General features: G+C 46.7%; 1 protein-coding gene across 15 annotated transcripts in view; it reads right to left on the bottom strand.

The window, feature by feature from the left end:
- Trrap (transformation/transcription domain associated protein) overlaps positions 1-23,528 on the bottom strand; it is a 95,328-nt gene that overhangs the window by 37,369 nt on the left and 34,431 nt on the right. For 11 of the 15 annotated variants that reach the window (XM_031338679.1, XM_031338687.1, XM_031338684.1 and 8 more), the window contains exons 23-46: positions 22,242-22,441; positions 20,004-20,221; positions 19,728-19,925; positions 18,786-19,046; positions 18,201-18,362; positions 17,966-18,062; positions 17,262-17,383; positions 16,830-17,000; positions 15,667-15,735; positions 12,846-12,899; positions 12,699-12,719; positions 11,029-11,148; positions 9,482-9,601; positions 8,444-8,608; positions 8,179-8,360; positions 7,476-7,674; positions 7,021-7,149; positions 6,430-6,696; positions 5,263-5,469; positions 4,992-5,150; positions 4,771-4,899; positions 3,272-3,382; positions 1,843-1,989; positions 243-456 (exon numbers count right to left, since the gene is read on the bottom strand). In XM_031338679.1, coding sequence (XP_031194539.1) covers positions 243-456; positions 1,843-1,989; positions 3,272-3,382; positions 4,771-4,899; positions 4,992-5,150; positions 5,263-5,469; positions 6,430-6,696; positions 7,021-7,149; positions 7,476-7,674; positions 8,179-8,360; positions 8,444-8,608; positions 9,482-9,601; positions 11,029-11,148; positions 12,699-12,719; positions 12,846-12,899; positions 15,667-15,735; positions 16,830-17,000; positions 17,262-17,383; positions 17,966-18,062; positions 18,201-18,362; positions 18,786-19,046; positions 19,728-19,925; positions 20,004-20,221; positions 22,242-22,441 — 3,722 coding nt within the window. The remainder of the gene's footprint in view (positions 1-242; positions 457-1,842; positions 1,990-3,271; positions 3,383-4,770; positions 4,900-4,991; positions 5,151-5,262; positions 5,470-6,429; positions 6,697-7,020; positions 7,150-7,475; positions 7,675-8,178; positions 8,361-8,443; positions 8,609-9,481; positions 9,602-11,028; positions 11,149-12,698; positions 12,720-12,845; positions 12,900-15,666; positions 15,736-16,829; positions 17,001-17,261; positions 17,384-17,965; positions 18,063-18,200; positions 18,363-18,785; positions 19,047-19,727; positions 19,926-20,003; positions 20,222-22,241; positions 22,442-23,528) is intronic. The other 4 variants (XM_031338686.1, XM_031338693.1, XM_031338692.1 and 1 more) reach the window with 1 other exon arrangement.

The following is a 23,528-nucleotide window of genomic DNA, read 5'->3' as shown; positions in this document are numbered from 1 at the left end:
GGAGGGAGGGAGGAAGGGAGGGAGGGAGGGAGGGAGAGAAGCTAGTTATGGTGGTACTTGTTTTTAATCCTAGCACTCAGGAGCCATAGGTAGGCAGATGTCTAAGAGTTCAGGACTAACCTGAGTTATATACTGACACCCTGTCTCAAAAACAAAACAAAGAAATAATGTTGGGAGGCGAGGACAATGTAACTAATGACTACAGGCTGAGTACTGAGCAGTCCCTAGCGAAGGTCACTTACTAGGCTCTGTAGGGAAAATGCTCATGAGGCGAGAGAGGAGGCTGTGTACAGCTCGCAGAACCTTGGTGTTCCCACATGTCATGCAGGCTGCGATGCCCCGCTGCAGGGGCTTGAAGCTACTGAGGATGGCCGGAGACTGCAGCACAGTCAACAAGAAGTTCAGTACTTCCAGCCCTGTGCAGATATTCCCATAGTTCACCTGGTTAGGCTGCTCCTGGAAAGGGAAAGGAAGGCCACTCTCAGGTGAAAGATGTAGAGACACAAATCCATTAAGTTTTGAAACCAGATGCTTTCGAGTATTTGGAATGCAGTACAGCTGTCTGACCACCTGGCCACCACGCACAGTACGACTTTTATAAGACTGAGCTAACCTCTTTAAAAGGCCATTAAGACTTTAGTAACCAATCTTATTTTTTTTTTAAAGATTTATCTATTTGATGCATGTGGGCACACTGTCACTATCTTTAGACACACCAGAAAACAGCACTGAATGCCCATTATAGATGGTTGTGAGCCACCATGTGGTTGCTGGGAATTGAACTCAGGACCTATGAAAGAGCCCAGTAACCAATCTTAAATATCACTTAAAATCATTAAAATTTGGACAAAAATGGAAAGGTATTGTAAAGCAGAATGCCTTTCTTGGTCTACTAACTTAAAATCAAAAATCCATACCAAGAAGTGTTTTTCAGTTTGCATCATTTAATCAATGTATCAGATGATGATATTGTTAAAAATAAAAATGTTTGCATGAAGAATAGACATGGCTTCTAGAAACTTCAGTTCCTGTGGTTTACACACATTATGTACATACTGGAGTGAGGTCAGGTCCCAACAGCTAAGAATGGCAGCAATGGTATACATGAGGTGAGCTGTAACAGCTAGCCACCTGACAAGAAAACTAGTCACTTTTTCAAAAGGGCAATGAGGAAATGGAAAAACCAGCAAAAATAAAAAAAATCAGGCCTTTGGTTTGCAGCATGAACTCCCCTCCCCCATCTGTCCTACCCCTCCACCTCCACCCTGTAGCCTTTTAAACCTCTGACGATGGATTAATTCTTTTCAGTCTCAAACAGCAGTTATCTACACTATGCTTTTCGAAGGCCAAGAGTAAAAATTTTCAAACTCCATAAACAACTAGATAGAGGGAACCTGGGATGGCAGTGACAAGAGACCAGGCTTTTGCTGTCACCAGAAACCCAAGGACAAAGGTTTTCAGGTAAACAACACAGAAATAACCAGGGGCAGCACCAGCTGCACATCACCTACTTGTCCCAGTCTACTGCAGGGCTTAGTAACTAGCCCATTGAAAAAATGCTTTACAAATCCTAACTCACAACAGCTTGTACCAAGCCAGCTAGGTCACGAGAAGAAGAAAGAAATGCATTATGAAATAACTATGAAAGACACAGGTGGCCTAGTCTAAGCTCTCTGGGCTGACTGAGAACTCAAAGTTCAAAGTCAAAATCAGTGGAAGAGGCCGCAGAGTGGGCACAAACATTTGGAGCTTGGGTTTGAGACTTGGGCTCAAAAGAGATGCATGCTTCTATGTCCACACCAGGGCCAGGTGGTAGCATCAACCAACAGCCCGCACACCTACCACGGTCATCAGCAGCTTGTCAAACCACTGTAGTTTGAGCTCGGACTTGCACCACATATCTGGCCGTAGAGCGGTCTTGAGAAGATTCACACAGCGGCGAGAGAGCACCTCCCCAGGTGACCCTGCTGTGTTGGTGTTGTCATTCACCTGCAAGAATGGCAGTCAGGTGGTCACTGAACACCCACTTACAGGGATGCAGCCTCCCGTGTGTCCCCGCACACTGCATCTCAGCACTTTGCCTCCCATGCATCCTCTCCATGCCCAGCCGTCCTTCTCCTTCTGATCTCTGCACCTATACACTCCCCTGCAGCAGGCATCTATGGTAGCTGAAACAGGACCTGCTTCCCAGGGGGGATACCTGCAAAAAGACCCCCACATGAGACCCCCCACGCACTGCAAGCAAACAAGGGATCTTCTGATTTGGCAGCTCAGAGGATTCTTTGAAAGTCTTAGCAATCTTCAGTATTTCACAAAACACTATTCTGTTTGACAACTTTAAGGACTGAAGAACCCACCCCAAATTAAAAAGAAAAATGAATTTTTCTGAGATTTATTTTTATTTAACGAGTCTGGACATGTTTGTTGATCTACGTGCCTAGTGCTTGCAAAGGCTGGAAGAGGGGGTTGAATTCTCTGGAACTAGAGCTACAGATGGTGTGAGCCACAATTTAAGAGCTGGGAATCAAACCCAGGTCCCATGGTGTAGACAGTGTTCTTAACTGCTGAGTCATCTCTACAGCACCCCCTCCAAAAATTTTTTTTCAAGAAAAATTTCATTTATATTGGGTTGTGGAAAACAAAACTGACAGGTTTTAGAAACAGATTTCCAGCAACTCTGTGAGAACATAAATATTACCATGATTAGTAAGCTCCCGCTCCAAGTACTGTTACAAGTGAATGTGAGCTGCACAGGTCCCAGAGACTGGTCAACTCAATGCCATGGCCGCTGCACCACCCCAACCTCACACAGACAGAAAACACGTGGACTAGCTGCCGAGATGCCTTCTTGATAATGTGCACATTATCAAGACATGCTGGGCCACCGGTGAGAGGACGCGCTGCCAAACCTGACAACCTGAGCTCCCATGTGATGGTAAGAGATTCGTGCAAGTTGTCCTGTGACTTCTATGTGTCATATTAAATAGATTATTCCATTAACATGGAGAGGATAAAGTAGGGGGCAGACACGCCTATCAGTAAAAAGATACGGGCAGCCAAGTGTGGTGGCACACATCTGTAATTCCAGCACTCAGAAGGTTCAAGCAGGACTGGAAACTAGAGGCCAGCCTGAGCCACGTGGCAAGTTCCAGAAACATAAGCCAGGCACAGTATCAGAACCATGTGGCATGTGATAGGAGACCTGCTCTCAGGCTAGTCACAGACACCATACTGCAGGGTTACTAGGCAGTTCTGTTGTGTATTCTCATACCTGGCAAGCCACTCGAATGAGGAAGTTCACCACAGTGTCTGTGTGCTGCTTGTCAATGGGCTTGGCAAGAAGAGAGTCAGCTCCCGGCAGTGACTGGCTCCTCCCGAACACCTAGGAAAGGATCATCCTTTAAAGTGGAAGGAGAAGCCACAGCAAGCATCTCTGATGGATATTCATCCTGATCTGAGAGCCGACAAGTGCTGGCACCTCCCAGGTTATGGGCACGAAGGACTCCAGGGGCAGGGAGTGAAGCCTTATAAAGCATACAGAGCTGGCAGAGGTACATGACTTAATACACAATCTAGCAGTGAAGAAGGATGGTTCCTGTGACAAAGAGGGAACGTAGCAGGGAAAGATGGGAGTGTCTGAGAAGAAGCAAGGAAATGGAAGAGCCAGGGGGCTGAGTGTAGAGGAGGCTTGGAGCTTCTGCACTGCATGGAAGGCCTGGGTTGGGAACAGTGAGAGTAAATGTAAGCCGCCACCAGGGCTCTGGCAGGACAGCAAGGCAGTCTGACTTCACTGCTAATTTCAAATGATCAAAATACTCATGAGGTAGTTATAAAAGCAGTAGAGGTCTGACACAGCCTTCACCTTGTTTCCTCTAACTTAAGGTAGAAAAGAAATGCTTTTGGTGTTCTGCTCTATGAGAGGCATTATCAACAGTGACAGGCACAGAAGCAGCTATAGGAACAGGGAGGGAGCTTCAGAAACTAATCTGGGGTATAGTGATGGATGCTCGGGGAGAAGGGAATGGGAAAGGCAGAGATGGGTCCAGGTTTCAACCTGGAGTCCTAGGCACCTGAACATCTAAACAAGCAGGCCAGCAGGAGTTGGACAAGAATCTTGAAGTAGGTGTCAGCCCAGCCAGTGACCACAAGCCCTGATGGCAGCCAAGAACAGAGCTCAAGGCTCCCAGGGCTGCCATTTTAACCACAAGTGAAGACCCAGTGCCCAAGACCCTCTAGGAGGCTGTTCTGCTGAAAACAGGCAAGTTGTCTTTTCAAAAACCAAGAAAGTGGACACATTCTCAACCTCTGTATTTGTTTGTTTCTCTTCTTTCTTTTGATGAACAGAGTCCAGGGCCTTATACATGCTGGGCAAGAGCTCTGTCAGCCATACCTTAAGCCCCTTCACTGTGGGATTCTAGGAAGATGCTCTACGGCTGAGCTGACCCTAGCTTCTCACTGCTAGATTCGAAGCAGGCACCCCATCACTGGGCCATATTCTCAGTCTCTTGCTGGCAGAGTCTAGGCTGCTCTGCTATACCCCACCTTCCTCTTTCAGCTTTTTCTATAAATAACTAACAGACCCTGATGGTACTAAGCCAGTGAACAGGAATGGCAGGAAATGCAAAAACCTCTAGTGGATGCTGGGCCCTAGAGCTGTTCTTAGTCCCCAGCTGCCTCTGGAGCAGCTGGCTCAAGAACACTCAAAATGCATGGACTATACACAGAGCCCCAGGAAAGAATGGGAACACACAAGGAAACACAAGTCCTTACTGCACTGATAGCTCCAGTGGCGGCCCTGAAGCGTTTCACCTCCTGCGCAGAGTCTACAGACAGGCCTCTCTTAATGGACACCGAGTTGACGCCCTCTCCACCAGAATTTGGGTCCATGTCAGAATCCGGCTTGAAAAACACACAGACACACCTTTTTTTGAGTGATTCCCAGAAGTGTAAGGAACCCAATGAAAGATAGCAGCAAAGGCTGATATTCTTACTTGCTGGTCCTTGATCCTCTGCAGTTCCCACTTGATGACAACCTCAGAGAGATCCACAGCCAACCTCCTCTGCTCAATGGTGACACTGGGTGTGAAGCCCAGCCTTTGCATGGCACTGACCATGTGCTGTACCAAGTGGTGCCGCACTGGGTAGTACACCTGCAGACACAGGGACTGATGTCATGTCAGCATTTACTAAATATAAAAGGCTGCACCACACACACACACACACACACACACACACACACACATCTGCTGTCACCTTACATACCTTAAAGTGCTGTACTATGAGGTGAAGAATGTGCACCAGCTGTGGGACCGTGTGCCCCTCCTCCACGATGATCTTCCTAGTCCAGTGTGTCAGCATCTGGTGTCCGTCCTCCATGCGGGCCGGCACCGCTGGGGTCAAAATGGCCATTGCTTGTCTCACAATTGCTCGCGCTTCCATCGCATGAGCCTTGAGAAGACTATGGAAAACCTAGAAAAGAAATGCCAGTTTTCAGGGGAATCTGACGTCCTCTTCTGTTCCCTGTGTACACCACACACATTATACATATAGACACCATGCAGACCAACCCCCTCCCACATATACACACACATATAAATTTTTAAAGCTGTTTCACAGAAAGATAAGAATTAGAAACTGGAAAGATGACAGAGTAATAGAGCAATTAAGGCACCACACAAGCCTGGAAACCTGGGTTTAACCTCTAGAACCCACATAAAGATAAAGGAATCAACTCTCTGGCACCTGTGCTGTGGCATGTGAGCACCCTGACAGACATCCCATCAACCCCCATCACGTACACACAGAAACCACAGAGTAAAATAAACAATTCACAAGAACTAGAAAGCTGAATGCACTGCAAGGGGAATGAGACCAAGGCTGTAAGGGAGCATGGGGCAGAGCAACAAGCTGGGTGGAGTAACCGCCACATGGGAATGGAACACCCTCTGGGGTTTTCAGGGTTAAGAACACACACTAACAGGGGCTTTACTTTCATGTGATAAGCACAGTAACAAGGATGCTGCCTCAGTCATAAACACACTGGTGATGCTCAGCAGATCATCCGAAAGCCTTGCAAATCCATGGCTCTCTCTTCTCTCAAACGGAAATTCTGTCCCTGTCCAAAACTGGCTTCCACTTCAGGGACTGAAGCAGGGGGATCACTCCAAGTTTGAGGACAGCTTGGGCTAGAGTCAGAATCTAGCTCATGAGCTCCCTGACTGTCCTTCTGAGTCCCTGTCATCCTCAATCATTTCTCTATAATTCTGACCACTCATCAGGAGGACCCAACAGTGATTATCTCTTACGCAGGAAGAGATTATCTCGTAAGCAGGAATGAGCCCTCACACTGTTTCTAGTGGCTTTGAGGAAAGGTGGAAAGAAGTAGATGAGGCTGCCCAGAGAGCAAGGAGTACCCTTGGAAGATCGGACCTGAAGGACTATTTTCTTATGGATGGCGAATTTGGCGATGATGTGTGCCAGCAGCAAGTGCCCACTGTATTTGCAAGCAGGATCCACACAAGCCTTGGAGAGCAGACAGGGCCATGCAAAGGTCATCAGACGGCGCAGCTTGCTATTGCGGTTCTTGTTGTTGTCATGGATGTGATGGGGGGCATGCTCCACCAAGAGCGTGGCATACTGCAGGAGGTAGATCCGCAGGGAGTCCAGCATGTCAGCTTGTTTCTCAGGGTCCAGGACCTGACAGGAAGGAGGAACTCACTTTAGATTTTTATTATGATCACGTAAGACTGATCCTTAAAAATAACCCTTACAAATACTCTCTTGGGGACTGAGGAGATGACTCAGTGGATAGACACTTGATGCCAAGGCTCACACTCTGGGTTCAATTGCCATAAACTACATGGGAGAAGGAGAGCGCTCCCTCAAGTTGTTCTCTGACAGACACTCAAACAGGGTGGGGGAGCCCCAAGGAAAATATCATTCCTGCAAACCCCTACCACAGGCATACACATTCACCCATCTGAAAAGGCTGGCCACCCAGAGTGCTCCTGGGAACACCACCTTGGTTATAAACACACTGGTGATGCTCTCTGGGTTGTCTCCTTCTGGATTAGGAGGTCCTAAGAGCTGCTCTCCTTCCCCCTTCTCAAAGCTGTACAAGAAAGCAGGATTCAAGATGTGCTGTAGAACCTAGGGAAAGATCACACATGAACAGAACAAAGCTGTGCAAAAATAAATGAATGAATATTGTTTGGGGGTTTGGGGGCTGAGACAAAAGCACAAGGCCTGTACCACCCAGGTAAGACCTGACCAAGAGAGCAACTGCTCATCTTGACTTCCAGCAAAATGGCAACTGCCAGAGGCAACTAGAAACCTCAGGAAGAGAGTGTGAACCTCAGCCTGCTTTCTCTCCTCCATTCTGACAGTTGGGCTTACTACATAAACATCTGGAGAGAATAGCACCCAGGTTCCTGAGAAAACAGACCTAGCACCTGCTGCCACATCCTGGTACTCACCTTTGCTTTCAGTTCATCTCCAAAGTTGGGGTCATTAAACTCTACAAAGCGGAAAAAGAGTGCCCGCTTTTGAGCGATGCTGTAATTTTTGGGGATTTCTTCTTCCATATACTCCTTCAAGAAGGTCATGTTGCACAGGAAGCGACCAGTGAAGGCTCGGAGCAGCTGGAACAGTAGCTCTATGTCGCCATAGTTCCTTCTTTAGAGCCAGGACAAGGAAGAGGTTAGTGTAAGGCCAATTCTGTAACTACACAGAATCCAGATCTATGTCTTTCTCTTTTTTTTTTTTCCATTTCTCATTGTGTGTCATGCATGTGCATAGCGTAACTGCATGTGTGTGGGAGGTCCAAGACTGGAATCACCTCAGACTGTTCTTCCACTCTATTAATGGAGACAGCTTCTCTCAGTCAAACCCAGAACTCACTGATAAGGGACAGTCTTGTTAACCAGCTTGCCCTGGGAACCCTATCTTTGCCTTCAAAGACTGGAAATAATGCCACACTCACCTGCCATTTCTGTGGGTTTCTGGGGACCCTAACTCAGGTCCTCATGGGTACAAAGCACTGAGTCACTTCCTCACTCACATTTTAAAGATGTCAGTTATCATCCACCCTCCATACAAATATCCAAGGACCCAAAGAATGGGCACATCAGGGACAAGCCCACAGTCTAGGTTTTAGACAGAGGATGTGAGTGCACCCACTTGCAATAGTTCAGCAGACAGAAGGCCAGAAGCTTGGGCTCCTTCCAGTTGGTGGCGGCCATGTTCTCTTTGCGGTGTCTTTCTTGAAAGGTCTCGCTTACCCACACTCGCCTCAGCTGGCTCACCAGAGAGTGCTGATTGGCCAGCCATGCATCATCGTTTTTAACTATGATGCTTATGATCTGTAGGAAAAGAGACAAGCATCAGGAACCTGCAGCTCAGCCTGATTAAAGGGGCTTTGGGTTCAGTAAGGATGTGCGGCTACCTTGATGGCCTGGAACTGGAGGTCCAGGCGCATGTTACTGGTACTGGGTGAGCCAGGACGGACTGCTGTCTGTGCACCACCAGGCAGCAGCAGAGTGATAAACCTGTTGGGGTTTGCTGCTAACACATCCCTCAGAGGTCTGGCATCTTTGTGTTTTAAGAAACTCTGAAAGCAAAGGAATGAAGAAAGCTGCTTGGATCAGATCAAACTCACCAAGGTGGGATGATACACTTCCTAAAGTTCCTAGCCATTTCTTCACAAAGGCAAACAAAACCAACAAAAATAGGAACAGAACAGCAAGGTGTTGCTAGTTGGGAATGGTGGACTCAACTAGAATCCCAGAACTCAGGAGGCAGAGAGCAGCCTGTCCCAGGCCAGCCAGGGCTACAGAGAGCTCTCCCTCAAAAAAAGAAAGTTATAAAATAAAGATGCTGGGCTGGAGAGATGGCTCAACAGCTAAAAGCACTGATGCTCTTCCAGAGGTCCAGAGTTCAAACCTCTGCACCTACAAGGGTGGCTCACTCCCACCTATAACTGTAGTCTCAAAGATCCAAGGCCCTCCTCTAGTATGCAGATACACATGCAGACAAAACTCTCACATTCATAAGATACATACATAAGCAAATCAAGACCAACAGGCCAGCTCACTGGGTAAAGATGCGGCCAGCAAGCCTGACTCCTGGAACCCTTGTAGTGGGTGGAAAGCTGTCTTCTGGCCTCTGTATGTGCACTGTGGCACATGTATACCACACACATAAACAAGCATAGTACAAGAAAATGTTTTCCAATGGTAATCCTAGTTTTTGCTTGTGAATAACCCTAACTGTATTCACCTGTTAAAACCACCAAAATCCTCCCAGCTAACTCATGAGCAGTAGTTTTGCAGACACGCTCAAACAGCAATGTTCCTGACATGCAGACCTCTGAGAAGCAGGAGCCAGGGTACTCGGTGGGGAAGCATGGGTTTGCTACAGGCCAAGCGAGTGCACTGGCTGACAGCATTTGGCAGGCACCAATCACAGTCGCGCGGCTTCCTACCATGAACATCCGGCTCCACTGGGGGTCATTCAGTGTTGCTTCCATCATGAACAGCTCCACTGTCTGCGAGGGATGCCGCGTCAGGAACTTGATAAGTGGCTCTCTGAATGGACTGCCCGCCTACAAAACATGGGGCAGAGATGCAACCCACACCATCCTTCTCCAACCAAGGCCTTCCGACTGTCACCTCGTAAGAGTAGAACTGCCTCCGACTATACTACAAGTAAGTCTTAATACCAATATTCTAACACTGTCAGATTCTCTCACTGAAAGCATCTTAAGAAAATAGAACCAGGCACAGTGGAACACTCTTGTAGTCTCAGCACTTGGGGGTTATGTGCAGAGGATGTCTGCACGTTAAAGACCAGCCTGAGATACCTAACAAGATCTGCAAGTTGTTCTCCGACCTCCACATGTGCACTGTAGCATATGTGTGCCCACGTGACACACACTCAGACATGGAAAAAGGAATATGCTTTGCAATAATTTTGTTTCATTCTTTAAAAAAAGACCCCATGTTGACCACAATGCCTGTTGGATGGTACTCTCAGCCTTAATCAGAGAAGCGGCTCTTTATAATTAGTAACAGTAGATGCAGATGGAGTTAGGTTGCTCAAGGTGCTGAGAATAAGAGAGATGAGTCCTAAACAGGACATTTTCCCACACCCTACCCCCAAGGCTTAGAGAAGACTGTGAAAGAAGGAACAAGAAAAAAAAAGTCATAAAAGCCAGAAATGGGGAGATGGATGTGGCAGAGCCAACGTGGTGGTGACCTCACAGTGGCTTGCTGAGGCTGCCTGTACAGAACTTGCACGAGACTGCCTGTAAACAGCCAGTCCTGGATGGAGTGTAGCTCACTGGACCCCAACCCTCTCCGCAGGACTATTCACTACTGATGGGTCCTAGGAGAGGTGGTTGCAATTGTCTTCATGTCTGAAATGACTGGTGAGTCATTATATGCTCAAGGTGATCACAGAACAATACAGAAAAAACAAGGAACACACAGAAAAGGACTGTAGGTTTGGGGGGCGGGTCAATGGGAGTGGAACGAGAGGGAGATGAGAAAGGGTAATAGGTGAAATTAACTATAATGCATACTATGCATACATGTATGATATTGTCATATTACAAATTTAATTGATTTTTAAGAAACAAAGTTAATTAAACTAAAGAAAAAGACTAAATAGATAACACCAAAACTAATTAGATAAAACATAGTTTTCAGCAACATAGCCATTGATGTGTTTGCCCATTCTCCAGTGGACATATTCCCAAATTCACACAGGAAATTGTTAACAAATTTAGGAAGGTGGCCCTGGTTAAACTCAGCAGGTCCCAAAACACAACCAAAAAAACCATGAAAACTGAAGGGGTTAGGAAGGGGTACATATGATCAGAATGTACTACACAGGTATATAAAATATCAAGTGAACACATTTTAACAAACTAAAAATATTTCAAGCAACAGATGGAAGACAAATCAAAATTAACCCTCAGTTTGGCTGTACCTTAAGGCAAATCAGAATTAACCCTCGGTCTGGCCCTACCTCAATCAGCATGGCGCGCTCTGTCTTCATCACAACCTCCAACAAAGGTTTGACCAGCGTTTGAGGAGCGGCTGGGATCAGATGAAAAAGGTTTATAATTGCCGAGCAAATCTTCATTTCCTAATAAAGAAAACCAGAAGCCATAAACAGGTCAATTAGTTTTGTGAATGGAGGAGAGCAGTCACCACAGACCCTGCTACCTTCTAGCTACATTCACAAGGCTGGCCACCGAAGCAGAGGTGACATGGAAAAGCCACAACTTACCGGGCTTACATCACAGTCCTGCTTTGTCCTGAGGGAACCCACTGCCCTAGCCCTTCAGTCCCTGTCTCTGGGGGACAGGGCTCAGTGTGCCTGGTGTGTTTGCTATGCCTTTGTTTTCAGGACACTGACCCCGTGTCGTGTCAGTCACCTATGCTAGCCCTCCTCACGTGGGCAGGGTCCATCAGTCACACCTGACGTGACAGCACTCTTATACTACATCAGGTGAACTTCTCAGACACCAAGTTCTGAGAGCACAGAATCTTTCTGTCCTCCAAACCCGATCAAGGAAGTTCCTCAAGCTCAAATACCAGTGTGAGTAATGCCTGGGAATGGTGGTAAGACTTCATCATCCAGGCTGCAGACAAAGCTGACAAATGGCTGGGCTGGTTCCTACTGTGTGTGGACTCCTGAGCTCTGCACTGTACTGTGTGCAGCCCCTTGGTGCTGGGCTGCTCCGAGGGTCGTCTCTACACACCACCCTCTGGTCAGTCTTTCTTCTACTGTTAAGAAACCTCTCTCACTGGCTGCTAGGAGGGAAGAGCCCAGAGGTGCCACCCTACAGCACTATGTGTGAAGTGTGTCTGTGGCTTTTGGGGGTAAAACGGGGATGAGAGACACTGGCCAGCAGGAGCCTGATCCCAGGATGAGATGGGGTGTATTCTGCTCAATATTACCTCACCCCACTTCACATTTAAGTTTTTAAAGAGAGCATATTCTCTCTGAAGTTACACCTTAAAAAACAGCAATTTACACTACACATTTGTTTTTCAAAGCAGAAATACTGAAAAGTTCTCCTTTGCTTTCTCTAACAGTGCCAGAAGATGTTATCATCCCCATTTTACAGAGTGAGACCTCGGCTAGGCTGTCCAAAGGACAGTTTTATAACTTTATCAGTGTGTGAGGGTATTCATGAGAGTAAGTGTGTGTGTTTGTGTCTGTCTGTCTATTTGTATGTATCTATGTGTGTCTATCTGGCAGACAGGTTCTATCTAGTTTGAGGAAATTGTCAGTGTGACAGACAATCACTCCCAGCTTGTAGCAGGCATGGCTCTCCTGTGCGGACTTTCTTCTCAGGAGGCTTCTGGAGGCTTGTGCTAGTCATGAATGCTAGGACAGGGGAGTCAGTTCAGTCTTAGCTGGCGCTGAGAGACTGTAGTGCTGACACACAGAAAACACAAGAACTTAGGATCTGGCTTAAACGCCCTAAAGAGAAGAACATGCTTGGCATCCGGACAGTTCACAGCAATGGCACTACGACAGCTCCGCCACAGACAAGACAGTACAAGTCACTGCACTCAAGGGCACAAGGCACTCCGTCCACTACAGGATCACAACACAGCTAACGAGGTCACGGCAAAACCAGATGCGACAACAACCCCCGCCTGCAGCTGCACTGCGGTTCTCACCTCTACCCCTTCCATGGCAGGCTGAACCAAAACAAAAGTCACAGCATGAAAAATGGGCAACCAAACGGTAAGGAAAAAAGAAAAAGGAAAAATCAAAGGTGTCTTCACATTGCAAGTCATAGCTGACTTAGATAAGGTTGCTCTCACCTCAAACTGACAGAATGGAGACAGGGAGCACCTCCCGCACTCTGAAAGGCTCTCCTGAGGATGGGGAGGAAAATCATCTTTTTCTATTGATGTCATTGACAGAAACTTCCCACATACTCAAACACAGGCAGGGTTATTGGGGTTAACGAGACAGTACAGGTACGATAATCAGAAAGCACACAGTAGTTAGACACTCTGCAGCAGAAAGCACGACTTCCACCCTTGCAGGTCAACAGCCCTCGTACGGGGTCTAGTAGACTGAGTTTCTTTCCTGAGTCAAATGTTAAAAATCACAGTTTCAGATTCTTGTGCACAGAGATAAATGGTAAGACTTGGTTGTATGCGAACACACTTTAAAAAGACAACTTCTCAGAGTGAGTAATTCAAGTGCTGAAACAGTTTTTAAAGCAAGGACAAAATTCTTTCTGAGTTGGTCAGGAGAGAACTAGATGGTGCAGCCTCATTCACTAGGCATGTGAGCCCCTAACCCATAAAGAACACTTGGCCATTAGTTCAACAACCCCTACCCTAGTTAGCATTGAACTGCCAACCTGAGACAGCCTATTGTCTCAATCGGGAACTGCCCACATCTGTCTATCCTGTGGGCATACCTCTTAGAGGGGGCTTTGATAGGAAGGCCTAGCCCACTATGGGCAGTACCATTTCTAGGGTGTATAAAATAGGTAGCTGAACATGAGTCTTGGAGTAAGGCAGCAAGCAGTGTTCTTTCATGGTTTTGGCTTCAAGTCCCTGCTCTGACTTCCCTCAGCAATGGTCTGTAGCCTATAAAATGAAATAAGCCCTTTCCTCTGCAGCCTGCTTCTGGTCAGAGTATTTTATCACAGCAGCACTAGAGTACACTACGATGCCCTCAGGTGGGTTACGCTGTAGAGTCAAGTACTCTCTGTAAAATCAGCATCATGCATGTGTGTACAGGTATATGGTTCTGTATAAGCTCAGTGCCAAAAAGAGAAGGTCACCCAGACATGGAACCTTCCCAAAGCTCAATTCTCAGAGAAATCAAATTACAAAGGAGCTTTCAATCAACTACTTAATATGTATTCAAATATGGGGTCTTACTGAAGAGCTTAAGAGCTGAGCAGTGGCTTGGCCCTGGGTGAAAATGATAAAAGCCATGGTCGCCCACTCTGCTATGAAACGCAATGCCTGTGGCCTGCTCTGCCATGCTGTTCATGTGGAGTGCTCACTGCACAAGGACAATGTCCCATGCTCAAGGACATGGCTGCACCCCTGCCTTCTCAACCCACACCTCCAATTCACATTCTACAAAAGCTCATACTGTTGTATGAATTTAATAGAAGCCATTCACTTACACACACTTAAGACTGCTGGCTTCTGTTCTTAGTACACTCATTTACTGGATGGAGATACATGCCAGGGAACATAGGGGAGGTCAGAAGACAAGTAAGGCCTTAGTCTTCTTCTACCATGTAGGCCCCAGGGACTGAATTCAGGTTGTCAGGCTTAATGACAAGAGCCTTCAAACAGCTAAACCATCTCACAGGCCCTCTGACTTTTGGAAAGTTCATTTAAATGTTTATTCTAGAACTGACTATGTGTTTTAAAGGTCTAGTGATGTTTTTAATGTCTGTGTGGGCATCTAAGAGATGAGAGGACTGCCGCCCTGCCCAACCCCACCCCAGGGCTCAGGTTCTATCAGTGCTCTCTGAGTTGCTCTCCCCATGACCTCATGTGATCTTTAATATACAAGTAAGAAACTTTCCAATGGGCCTTACAGTGAAGAGGTTTAAACTCTGGCTGACATCTGCTTAGCGGGCCCTTTAGAAGCAGCAAAAACAAGACACAGAAGCAAAGCACCTTGAATACAGGATGTCTAAAACAAATGACGCAGTTAAAAAAAAAATCCAAGTTAGAACGAGGTAAAACATCCAACAAGGTGGTGAGGGAGACAAGAGTCAGGCCGGGTGGGGCTCGAGTGGGGTTGCCACTATGAAACATCCCACAAGGTTATCAAACTTACAGAAAATACTGTAAAAATTAGCACATACAATTTTAGAGTCAAAACAGCAAAAAGCCTGCATGTTTTAAAGAGACACGAGGCTCTGAGGACAGACATCTGATACTTAAAGGAGACTTAGTTATATTAGTTTCGCCTAAAAACTAAATTTGCTATGCTAATCATTTAATTTTTTTTTAAAGATTTTATTTTATGTATGTGAGTGCACTGTGGCTGTCTTCAGACACACCAGAAAAGTGCATCAGATCTCATTACAGATGGTTGTGAGCCACCATGTGGTTGCTGGGAATTGAACTCTTGACCTCTGGAAGGACAGTCAATGCTCTTAACCACTGAACCTTCTCTCCAGCCCTAGTCATTTAATTTTTAATGAATAACTTAGGTGCGAGTAGACTTCCTAGAAAATACCCATGCTAGTATTCACGGGATGCTTTAATCAGTCCCCAAAACTTTCTTGGTTTTCCTGGGTAATCGTAATTAGTTAGACACAAGGAAGCAATTACCAACCAGAGTGAAGAAAAGCAATGGAAAGGAAAGCTGTGGGACAGAGGGCGCCACCATGTAAGGAATAGCACAGAAGACAGGCTGCTTTAAAAGACAAGGACAACGGAAACACATTGCATACTTCTGAAATGCTATCAACAGAAAAGTCAATTACAGTGAGCAGCAGGAGCTTGTAAGAACCATAAAGAGGACTGCTCAGCCTTTAAGAGCAATAAAACACACTCCATGTGAACCTCTGCTTCTGGCGTGCATCACAGTTAACTGCCAACACCGGCTGTGCAGCGTGGGCACCCTCCCAGAAACAAGCCAGTCACTCACGTTTCCGTCACTCCTCTGGCCCCCTTTGTGGGTGATGACCACCACTTCCATCCACTTGCGTAGATGTTGCTGTTGAAAAGACAGGGGAAAAAAAATCAACACATCCTCACACACCACGTCATGAAAGATACTGCCCTGCAGCAGAAATCTGCAGCCATTTGATTTCTCTGTACTTGATAAAACCAGAGTTCCCGTTTCAGTAAACCAGTCTAATCATACAGCAAGAAGTGAGTGACAAGTGTGGATCTTGCTTCAGCCAGAGACATCAAGAATTATTTTTAATAAACTCCTGAGGTGCGAGGCACTGCAGCTCTAGGCCCAGCATTTTCCTTTCATTACCACCACTATTCTCTGGGGTACTGGGGCGGACTTCAGTGGAAGCAGAGAAGTGAACAGAGACTCTGTCAGGGTCAGAAGTTCCTGGCCAGATGCAGGAACCAGAGTGAAGCACAAGGTGCATGCTATGCATAAGAGACTATTTATGAGAAGTGGCGAATGGGATGAGGAGCTCTGGCAGAGACTAGGATGCCTAAGAAGGGTCTAGAAGGAGAAGGGCCTAGTGTGCTATAGAAAGAAGAGTGCCAAGGGCTCTGGCAGCTACCATGGCTAGAGGAGAATCCAGGAGAGCCAGCTGACAAGACACATACTGATTCCTTTTCATCAGAGGCTGGGCAGATGGCTCCATGTGGGTATCTGCTACTGAGGTGCCACGAAGCCCAGTGCTAGGTATCTGCCTGAGCAAGCACAGGAAATGACGGTGGCTGATAAGCAAACCATGTACACCATGAATGCTGCATTCCTTTGAAAAACCAGTCACATGTCCTGTGATAAACACTTAACACCTAGACAGACACACAGACTACCTTCAGGAAGGGGCACCAGGAATAAGGAGGAAACTCAGTACTTTTACGCCTTTTGAATTTTTTTTTTGTTTTATTTTTTGAGACAGGGTCCCTGGGTAGCTCTGGCTGGCCTGGGACTCTATATGTAGACCAGTCTGGCCTCAAGCTCACAGAAATCTACCTGTCTCTGTCTCCCAAGAGGGGAGTATACCAACATACCCACCCACCTTCTGAATTTAGCAATATGAATGTTATTTACGTCTATAAGCCGCCTCATTTGTCCAGTGCACTGTGGAGTAAGTTTAAACCCACTTAGCTTACCATCATCTGGTCACAAAACTTATCATTGAAGGAATTTGGGAAGAGGCGAGTAACTGAGGTCAGCCGGTTCACGACGTTCAGTGTTAAGCTCCGGTAGTCTCCCAGCATCATCAGCAAAGGCCGCATGTGCGTATGAATCTGATCTACTTCTATGGTGGCACCTTCCAAAAACTAGTAAGAAAGGTAAGTCACACAGAGAAACAGGAGGCAGACGGTGTAACAGAATGAGACTCACAATCAACTCCGGTGGCAGTTTGCCCTGGGGAAAGGGAGCATTAACTTCAGGTTCCCAGAGAGTGCTGATGGGACTGGAGCTCAGCCTTACTGTGTTTCAAGACTCAGTGTGACGAGGGCAGAGTGGCCACGCTCCATGTGTGCTGGCCAGACAGGCCTGAGGACCCCAGGCACAGGACACAAGGCTCACGAGCTCACCTTCCTCATGCAGGCTTCCCCAGCCTCCTGCAGCTCACTGTTGGTGGAGTTGAGGGCTTTGAAGAGAGCAGCAATGATTTTCTCCCTGGACTGAGGTAGGTAATTGCAGGCAGCCAGAGCATCTTTTGAGAGAAAAATACATAGTTTTTATCATTCACCTGAGAAACCCCTCAATAATATTCCTCTCTAAAGGATCCTACTAATCACAAACCACTAACCCTTCCCCCTGTTAGCTGCCTCAAGAAGACAAAAGAGCTGGGCTGGGTGGCATACACCTTTAACCTCAGCCCTCAGAAGGCCAAGGTACACAGATCTCTGAGTTCAAGGCCAGCCTGGTATACAGAGTGAGTTCCAAGATAGTCAGGGCTACACAGCAAAACTATGTTCAAAAAAGTCAAGAAAAACGAAAAAAAGGTAGACCAGGGTCTGATGGAAATGGCTCTATGTGGTAAGACAAGACTCTTAAACCAGAAATCTGATTCAAGTGTCACAGAGCCACATTCACTGCAAAGTAAAATCCCATTTGTTAAAGTCAAACTACTTAAACCCTAACAATGCCGGTACAACTTGACAACCAACACAACTTCTGAGTCTACTTTTAAAAACCATATAAAACTAGGCATTTAGTGTATGATGAAGGCCACCACCCCCTCTGCATGACCATCCTATGCTCCACAAGCTGACTCACGCTGGCATGCACTTACTTAATGCTGCAATTCGTAAGGGCACAAGTGATGGGAGGCTTTTGTAACAGGGCAGCTTGGTCAGAGCTGAATCCTCAGCTTCACACAAATTCAGCAGCTGTCAGAGAAAAAAAAAGCAACTTTTAGTTTATCCCACTTCTCCTGGGGACAAACAGCTGCCAAGCCTGTTCTGAAGGCTACCTGACTTCAAGTGCAGGCTAGTCATCAACGCCCATGCCTCACATAGCGTACGTACCTCTGTGTAGAACACCTTGTGCTCTACCACGTTGAGATCCATCGTGAAGAGCCGAGGCTGCAGCGTGGTGCAGAATGTGTTGCCCTCCATCAGGCCAATCTGTGCGTTGGCGGGCTGGTGGCGCAGCAGGTGCTTCTTCGGTGGGACCATATCCTGAAGGACCTGGAAAAAAGCAAGGAGGGGTGCCACTCGTCGGACGTTCTTCAAAGAGCAAAGGCCTTTCATCATTATATTCCACAGTAGCCAATGTAAAAACCATGACACAAAGTCATTACAGAGGCCTAAACTTTCACCAGGGGAGAACACATCACACGTTAGAAGTGCACTAGAGACTTGGTCACACTACAGAATGACCTCACAGAAGAACACAAGTCCCAGAAGAACACAAGTCCCACACGATGACACACACCCAGGAAACCAGCCTTCTTTCTATTCTTATCAATAGTTGTGGGCACACACTGGCATCTGTACATTGAAGGTTCCAAAGAACACATGCAACAGCCCTCTGAAAAGGAACCATGAACTGAGAAGTACTTGGAACTCATATTTGAAGCAACACAGAGCCCAGATGTGTCAGAATCCTACCTCTTTATGTGGCTCCATAATTACTGTCACACTTTTTCCGGTGACCTGGGCCAAGACCTGCAGCGAATGCATGGCCTGCTTTCTCACAGTCGAGTTTGGGGAGGTGACTTCACGAACCAGATCGTGAGTCACGTGGTGGAAAGACTTCTCCTGAGCCAGCACAATCTCCTCAGCCCTCTCCTCATCCTTCAAAGGTGCTGCACATCTCATCAGGAGTTGCTCCAGGGTGGTCTTGGCCATGGCGACTGCCCCATTGGAAACCTGGAGGTGGGGGAAGGAGTGCAGGATGATGCTACCCACATCTCCATAGATTTGGGGAGGAGGGAGCTCATGGCCACTGTGCCGGCTTCAAGGAGAAACACTATATAGCATCCATTTGGCACTTTAGGGTCAAAATTATCTCCTTGTATGTACTTCCTGTTTGCCTTCATAAAGGTCATCTGGACATGACTTTGGCATTAACCACACATCCTGGCAAGCCCACCAGATTCTACCAAGATGAGTTAGATTTGCACATGGGTTCATAAACAACAATATATCTTGGGCTAGCAATATGGCTCAGTGGGTAAAGGAGCTTGCTGCCCATCCTGAGCACCCCAGTTTGATCCCTACAAACTAACTCCCACAAGTTGTCCTCTGCTCTCCACACTCATGTTGTGCCAAGTCCTCATCCAATAAAGCACATAAACAAAAACAAGGAAGCAAGGACCTCTGCAGTACCCTGAAACCAGCATTCCCTTCAGATCCACTCTGAAGCAAGGTAACAGGGAAGGAATTTGGAGATAACATACAGGAGTTAGGAGCTGTCTCTGTACTAAAGATGCTATTGGGAATTCAAGTACCAAACTTCTGTGCTAGCAGAGTGTCTGAGACCAAGAGCTCTACAGCAGATCAGCTCTTTGCAAGTAGTGTCACTGAGCATCCAGACCACCCATGACCTACCTCTCCAGTCAGGTCCATCATTACAAAGAGCAGAGCTTTGAGGAAGGTCTGCTGGTTCTGGAGAACCCATGTGAGTGGAAGCCGCTCCATGAGAAACTTAATGGACACCACGCCCCCCAACTTTGCATACCAGGCCTGCTCGTAGCAGCAGGCGCACAAGCGCTCCACAATGTAGGAGAAGAGGGGCAGCTGGCACGCCTGGAGAGAAACAAGCCAAGAATAAGTCAGTGCTCCCTTTCTAGAACAAACGCCTGCAAACTGTTCGGCCTTCCTTACCCTTTCTTTTGAGCCCAGGATGATGCTTGCCACATCGAATATCACAGCCAGGGCTACCTCCCCAATTTTGCACAGTTCCTTTTCTTCATAAGCCATACAGATCGCTATTGCATCAATAAGGACCAAGGGATCCATTCCTTTGGACCCATTTTCTTCGCTGTGGAACATGGCTGTGCTGGGCTGGCTGCCCACCTGGTAGCAAGGTAGCAAGAAAGGACCTGGAAAGAGGGGAAGCAGGCATACGACAAAGCAGAGGTCATTCATGGAGGCATGAGTGGCATCTGATTACAAATCAGCTTCATTTCCCCTGGGGTTAAGCCATTCCTAATACTCTAACTACACTCTATTAATCTGTACATGTGTAGATTGTATGTGGGCATGCACATGACATGGTCCACATGCCTCTGCACATATGAAGAGGTCAGAAGACAAATTGCAAGAGTTGGTCCTTTCTTGCTCTGTGTAGATTCTAAGGACTGAACTGAGATTCCCAGGCTTATCTGCAAGCACCCTTAACTCGCTGAGCTGTCTCCCTAGCCCCAGAACCAGTACTTCAAACTAACCTCCATAAAACTGCAGCTGTTTGAAAACCATGTAGTTTAATTCACATTAAGGCACTTTTCTGAGTACTTCCAAAAATACATTGTATCATTTTCCAATTACTTCAGTTAAAGCTCAAAACTGAGGCTGGGCATATAGCTAACTCAGTAGCATGGAAGCACATACAGAGCCCTAGCATGTGTAAGCCAGACTTTGACGATACACATCCGTATGCCCAGACCTATCCAGGTAGGAGAGTGAGTACTTCAAAGCTCTATTCATCTACAATTAGGTATTAGGTTCCATTAAAAGAAAAAAAGAGGCGTTGACAGGCTAGATGGCCGTACAGGTAAAAGCACAAGCTTTATGACTTGAATTCAATCCCCCAAGGCTCAATGGGAAGACAGAACTGACCCTGAAAAGCTAACTTCTGACCTCTGCAATCTCATCATGGCACTAATATGCTTACACTCATATACACATAACCACGGCAGTAATAAATGTTTAAAAACTTGCCATACAGTGGTGGTGCATGCCTTTAATCCCAGCACTTGGGAGGCAGAGGCAGGTGGATTTCTGAGTTTGAGGCCAGCCTGGTCTACAGAGTGAGTTCCAGGACAGCCAGGGCTACACAGAGAAACCCTGTCTCGAAAACAAAACAAAACAAAACAAACAAACAAACAAAATCCTCAAAGATGTACTAGTTTGAAATGAGAACAATTAAGTATCTCTTAAAATACCACTAATCAGCTACAGCCTGAGAATGATGGGCCTTAATGCAGCCATTTCAGACAGTAACAAAAAAACGCAAGAGACAGTTATACCCCAGAGCACACACAGTCGGTCACGCTACTATTAAGCAGAGAAACTTGAAAGCAATGTCTCTTGGGTGCTCAGCCATAGAACACATAGAGGTTACCAAGATTAACTCTGAAGTCACCACAAAGAAAGCCCAGGAAACACCTGGTGTCAGCTGTCTGAACAGTTCTGACTGTGCCAGAGTTCATCAACATCACTGCTGACCCAGGGCTTTGGGGCTCTGAGGTAAAACAGGCAGGGGAGATGGCTTCTGGAAAGAGACATGGAAACTTGGTGGTAGCTGTCAGGGTCACAGACATGTCTACTGTGTTTTATAAAAGCAGGTTTTCAGGAGTGGGAGGCATAAAAACTATCTGGGTGACAGCCTAGGGTAACGACAATGGGCAGGCATGAGAACTGCAAAGAGGGTGTCAGGAGCTGGCTGCAGCAGAGTGGGTGGCACAGGCACCAGGCTGGCCTTGGAAAACACCACTAGAGACAGGAATATCAGAAACCATCATGCTTTAATGTGAACTTCATGCACCTCTTTGTGTGTGTCTGTGCGGGTGTGAGGGTATGCACACGGGAGCCTGCATGTAGAGGTCTGAGGACACTTGTAGAGTTGGTTGTCTCCTATCATTTGGGTCCCTGGGGACTGAACTCAGGCTTGGCAATGAGTAACTTCATCACTGAGCATCTCCATCTCTATAGCCATCATTTTTGTTTTGCCTACAGTTTGCCTGATATACCCAAACCCACAGGACAGAACATGGTAGTAACTTCCACAGTTCTCACCACCAAAATGATGAAGGCCATTAAAGAAAAAGCTTCCCTCTCAGCCTCTCTTAAACAACAACAACTTGTCCTGATGGGCTTTGCTCCCATAAGCCCCAAACTCACCACACTGCTGGGCCACTGCTACCATGGTGTAGTGGCGGATCAAGCTGGCCACAAAGGGCAGGGCACTGGGTCGCAGGTCTTTGATGACTGCAGACATGAATGCTCCAGTCAAAGCCTGTTCAAATGTCTTCCGGGCTGGAGTGTCCTGTGCTTTGTAGCGGTGCGATATGATGACATTGGGAATGGTCTTTTCTGTAAAGCTGGAAGACAGAGTTACACCCGTCACCACTCCCAGTGTCTCAGTCCAGACAAGCTCTCATGGAGAGTGACCTAAATTCACCTCTCTCCAATCTCAGCAGCATTTGGTACCGTATATGAACCTTACCTTCTCAACATTTATGGCCAGTGTTTCAAGAGATAGCAAATGACATTCTCCCTAACACATACAGATTTGGGGGTGAATTATGAATCATGGTGGTCAGTGCACTGTTTTCTGTGTTCTAGGTCAAGGCTGCTGCTGTAGCTGAGTGGTCAAAAATCACTAGCTGCGCTTGTTAAAAACTTTTTGTTTTTGTGTGTTTTGCCTACATGTATATAATATGTGCATGCTTGGTTTTAGAAGAGGGCAGTGGATCCCCTAGAACTGCGGTCATAAGACTTTGAGCTGCCATGTGGATTCCAGAAATGGAACCTGGGTCTGCATCAAGAGCAGGAAGTGCTCATAACCAATGAGTCACATTTCAGCAAGAGATCTGGGTTCTCAGCATCCACCTGTCAGCTTATAGCCACCCAAACACTCTGAGGAATCTGATGCCCTCTTCTGAGGGCACCAGGCATGTTCAAGATGCACAGACATGCATACAGGCATGAGTTCGAGGCCAGCCTGGTCTACAGAGTGAGTTCCAGGACAGCCAGGGCTATACAGAGAAACCCTGTCTCAAAAAAAAAAAAAAAAAAAAAAAAAAAAAAAAAAAGCCACCACCACCAAAACCTTTTTAAAAAGAGAAATAAAGGCTATTTTCTCACTGCTACAAAGGCGCATGCCTTGGGCACTATTGTCACATCTGAGGAAGGCGCTGCCAGCGCAGGAGCAATGGATGGCCATGCTCTTCACAGGTGCTCAAGACCATCTCCATCCTCTGAGGCCTGGTATGTGAAATGTGCAAAGCTTCCAGAGCCTCAAACTTGAGGCCCTTCTTTGTATGCTGGCATCAAGCTATGATGAGCCTGTACACACTAAAAATGGGGAGGCCATTTGTGATGATCAGAACAAGAATCAAAGGGAGGGGTAAGTTTCTGAAAAGCTGACCAAAAGTAGAAACCCTGTGAAATGCTTGCAGGCATAGC

The sequence above is a fragment of the Mastomys coucha genome, unplaced genomic scaffold (assembly GCF_008632895.1).
Source record: "Mastomys coucha isolate ucsf_1 unplaced genomic scaffold, UCSF_Mcou_1 pScaffold22, whole genome shotgun sequence".
NCBI lineage: Eukaryota > Metazoa > Chordata > Mammalia > Rodentia > Muridae > Mastomys > Mastomys coucha.
The sequence above is the reverse complement of the archived record's forward strand: the minus strand, read 5'-3'. Positions and strand labels throughout refer to the sequence as shown.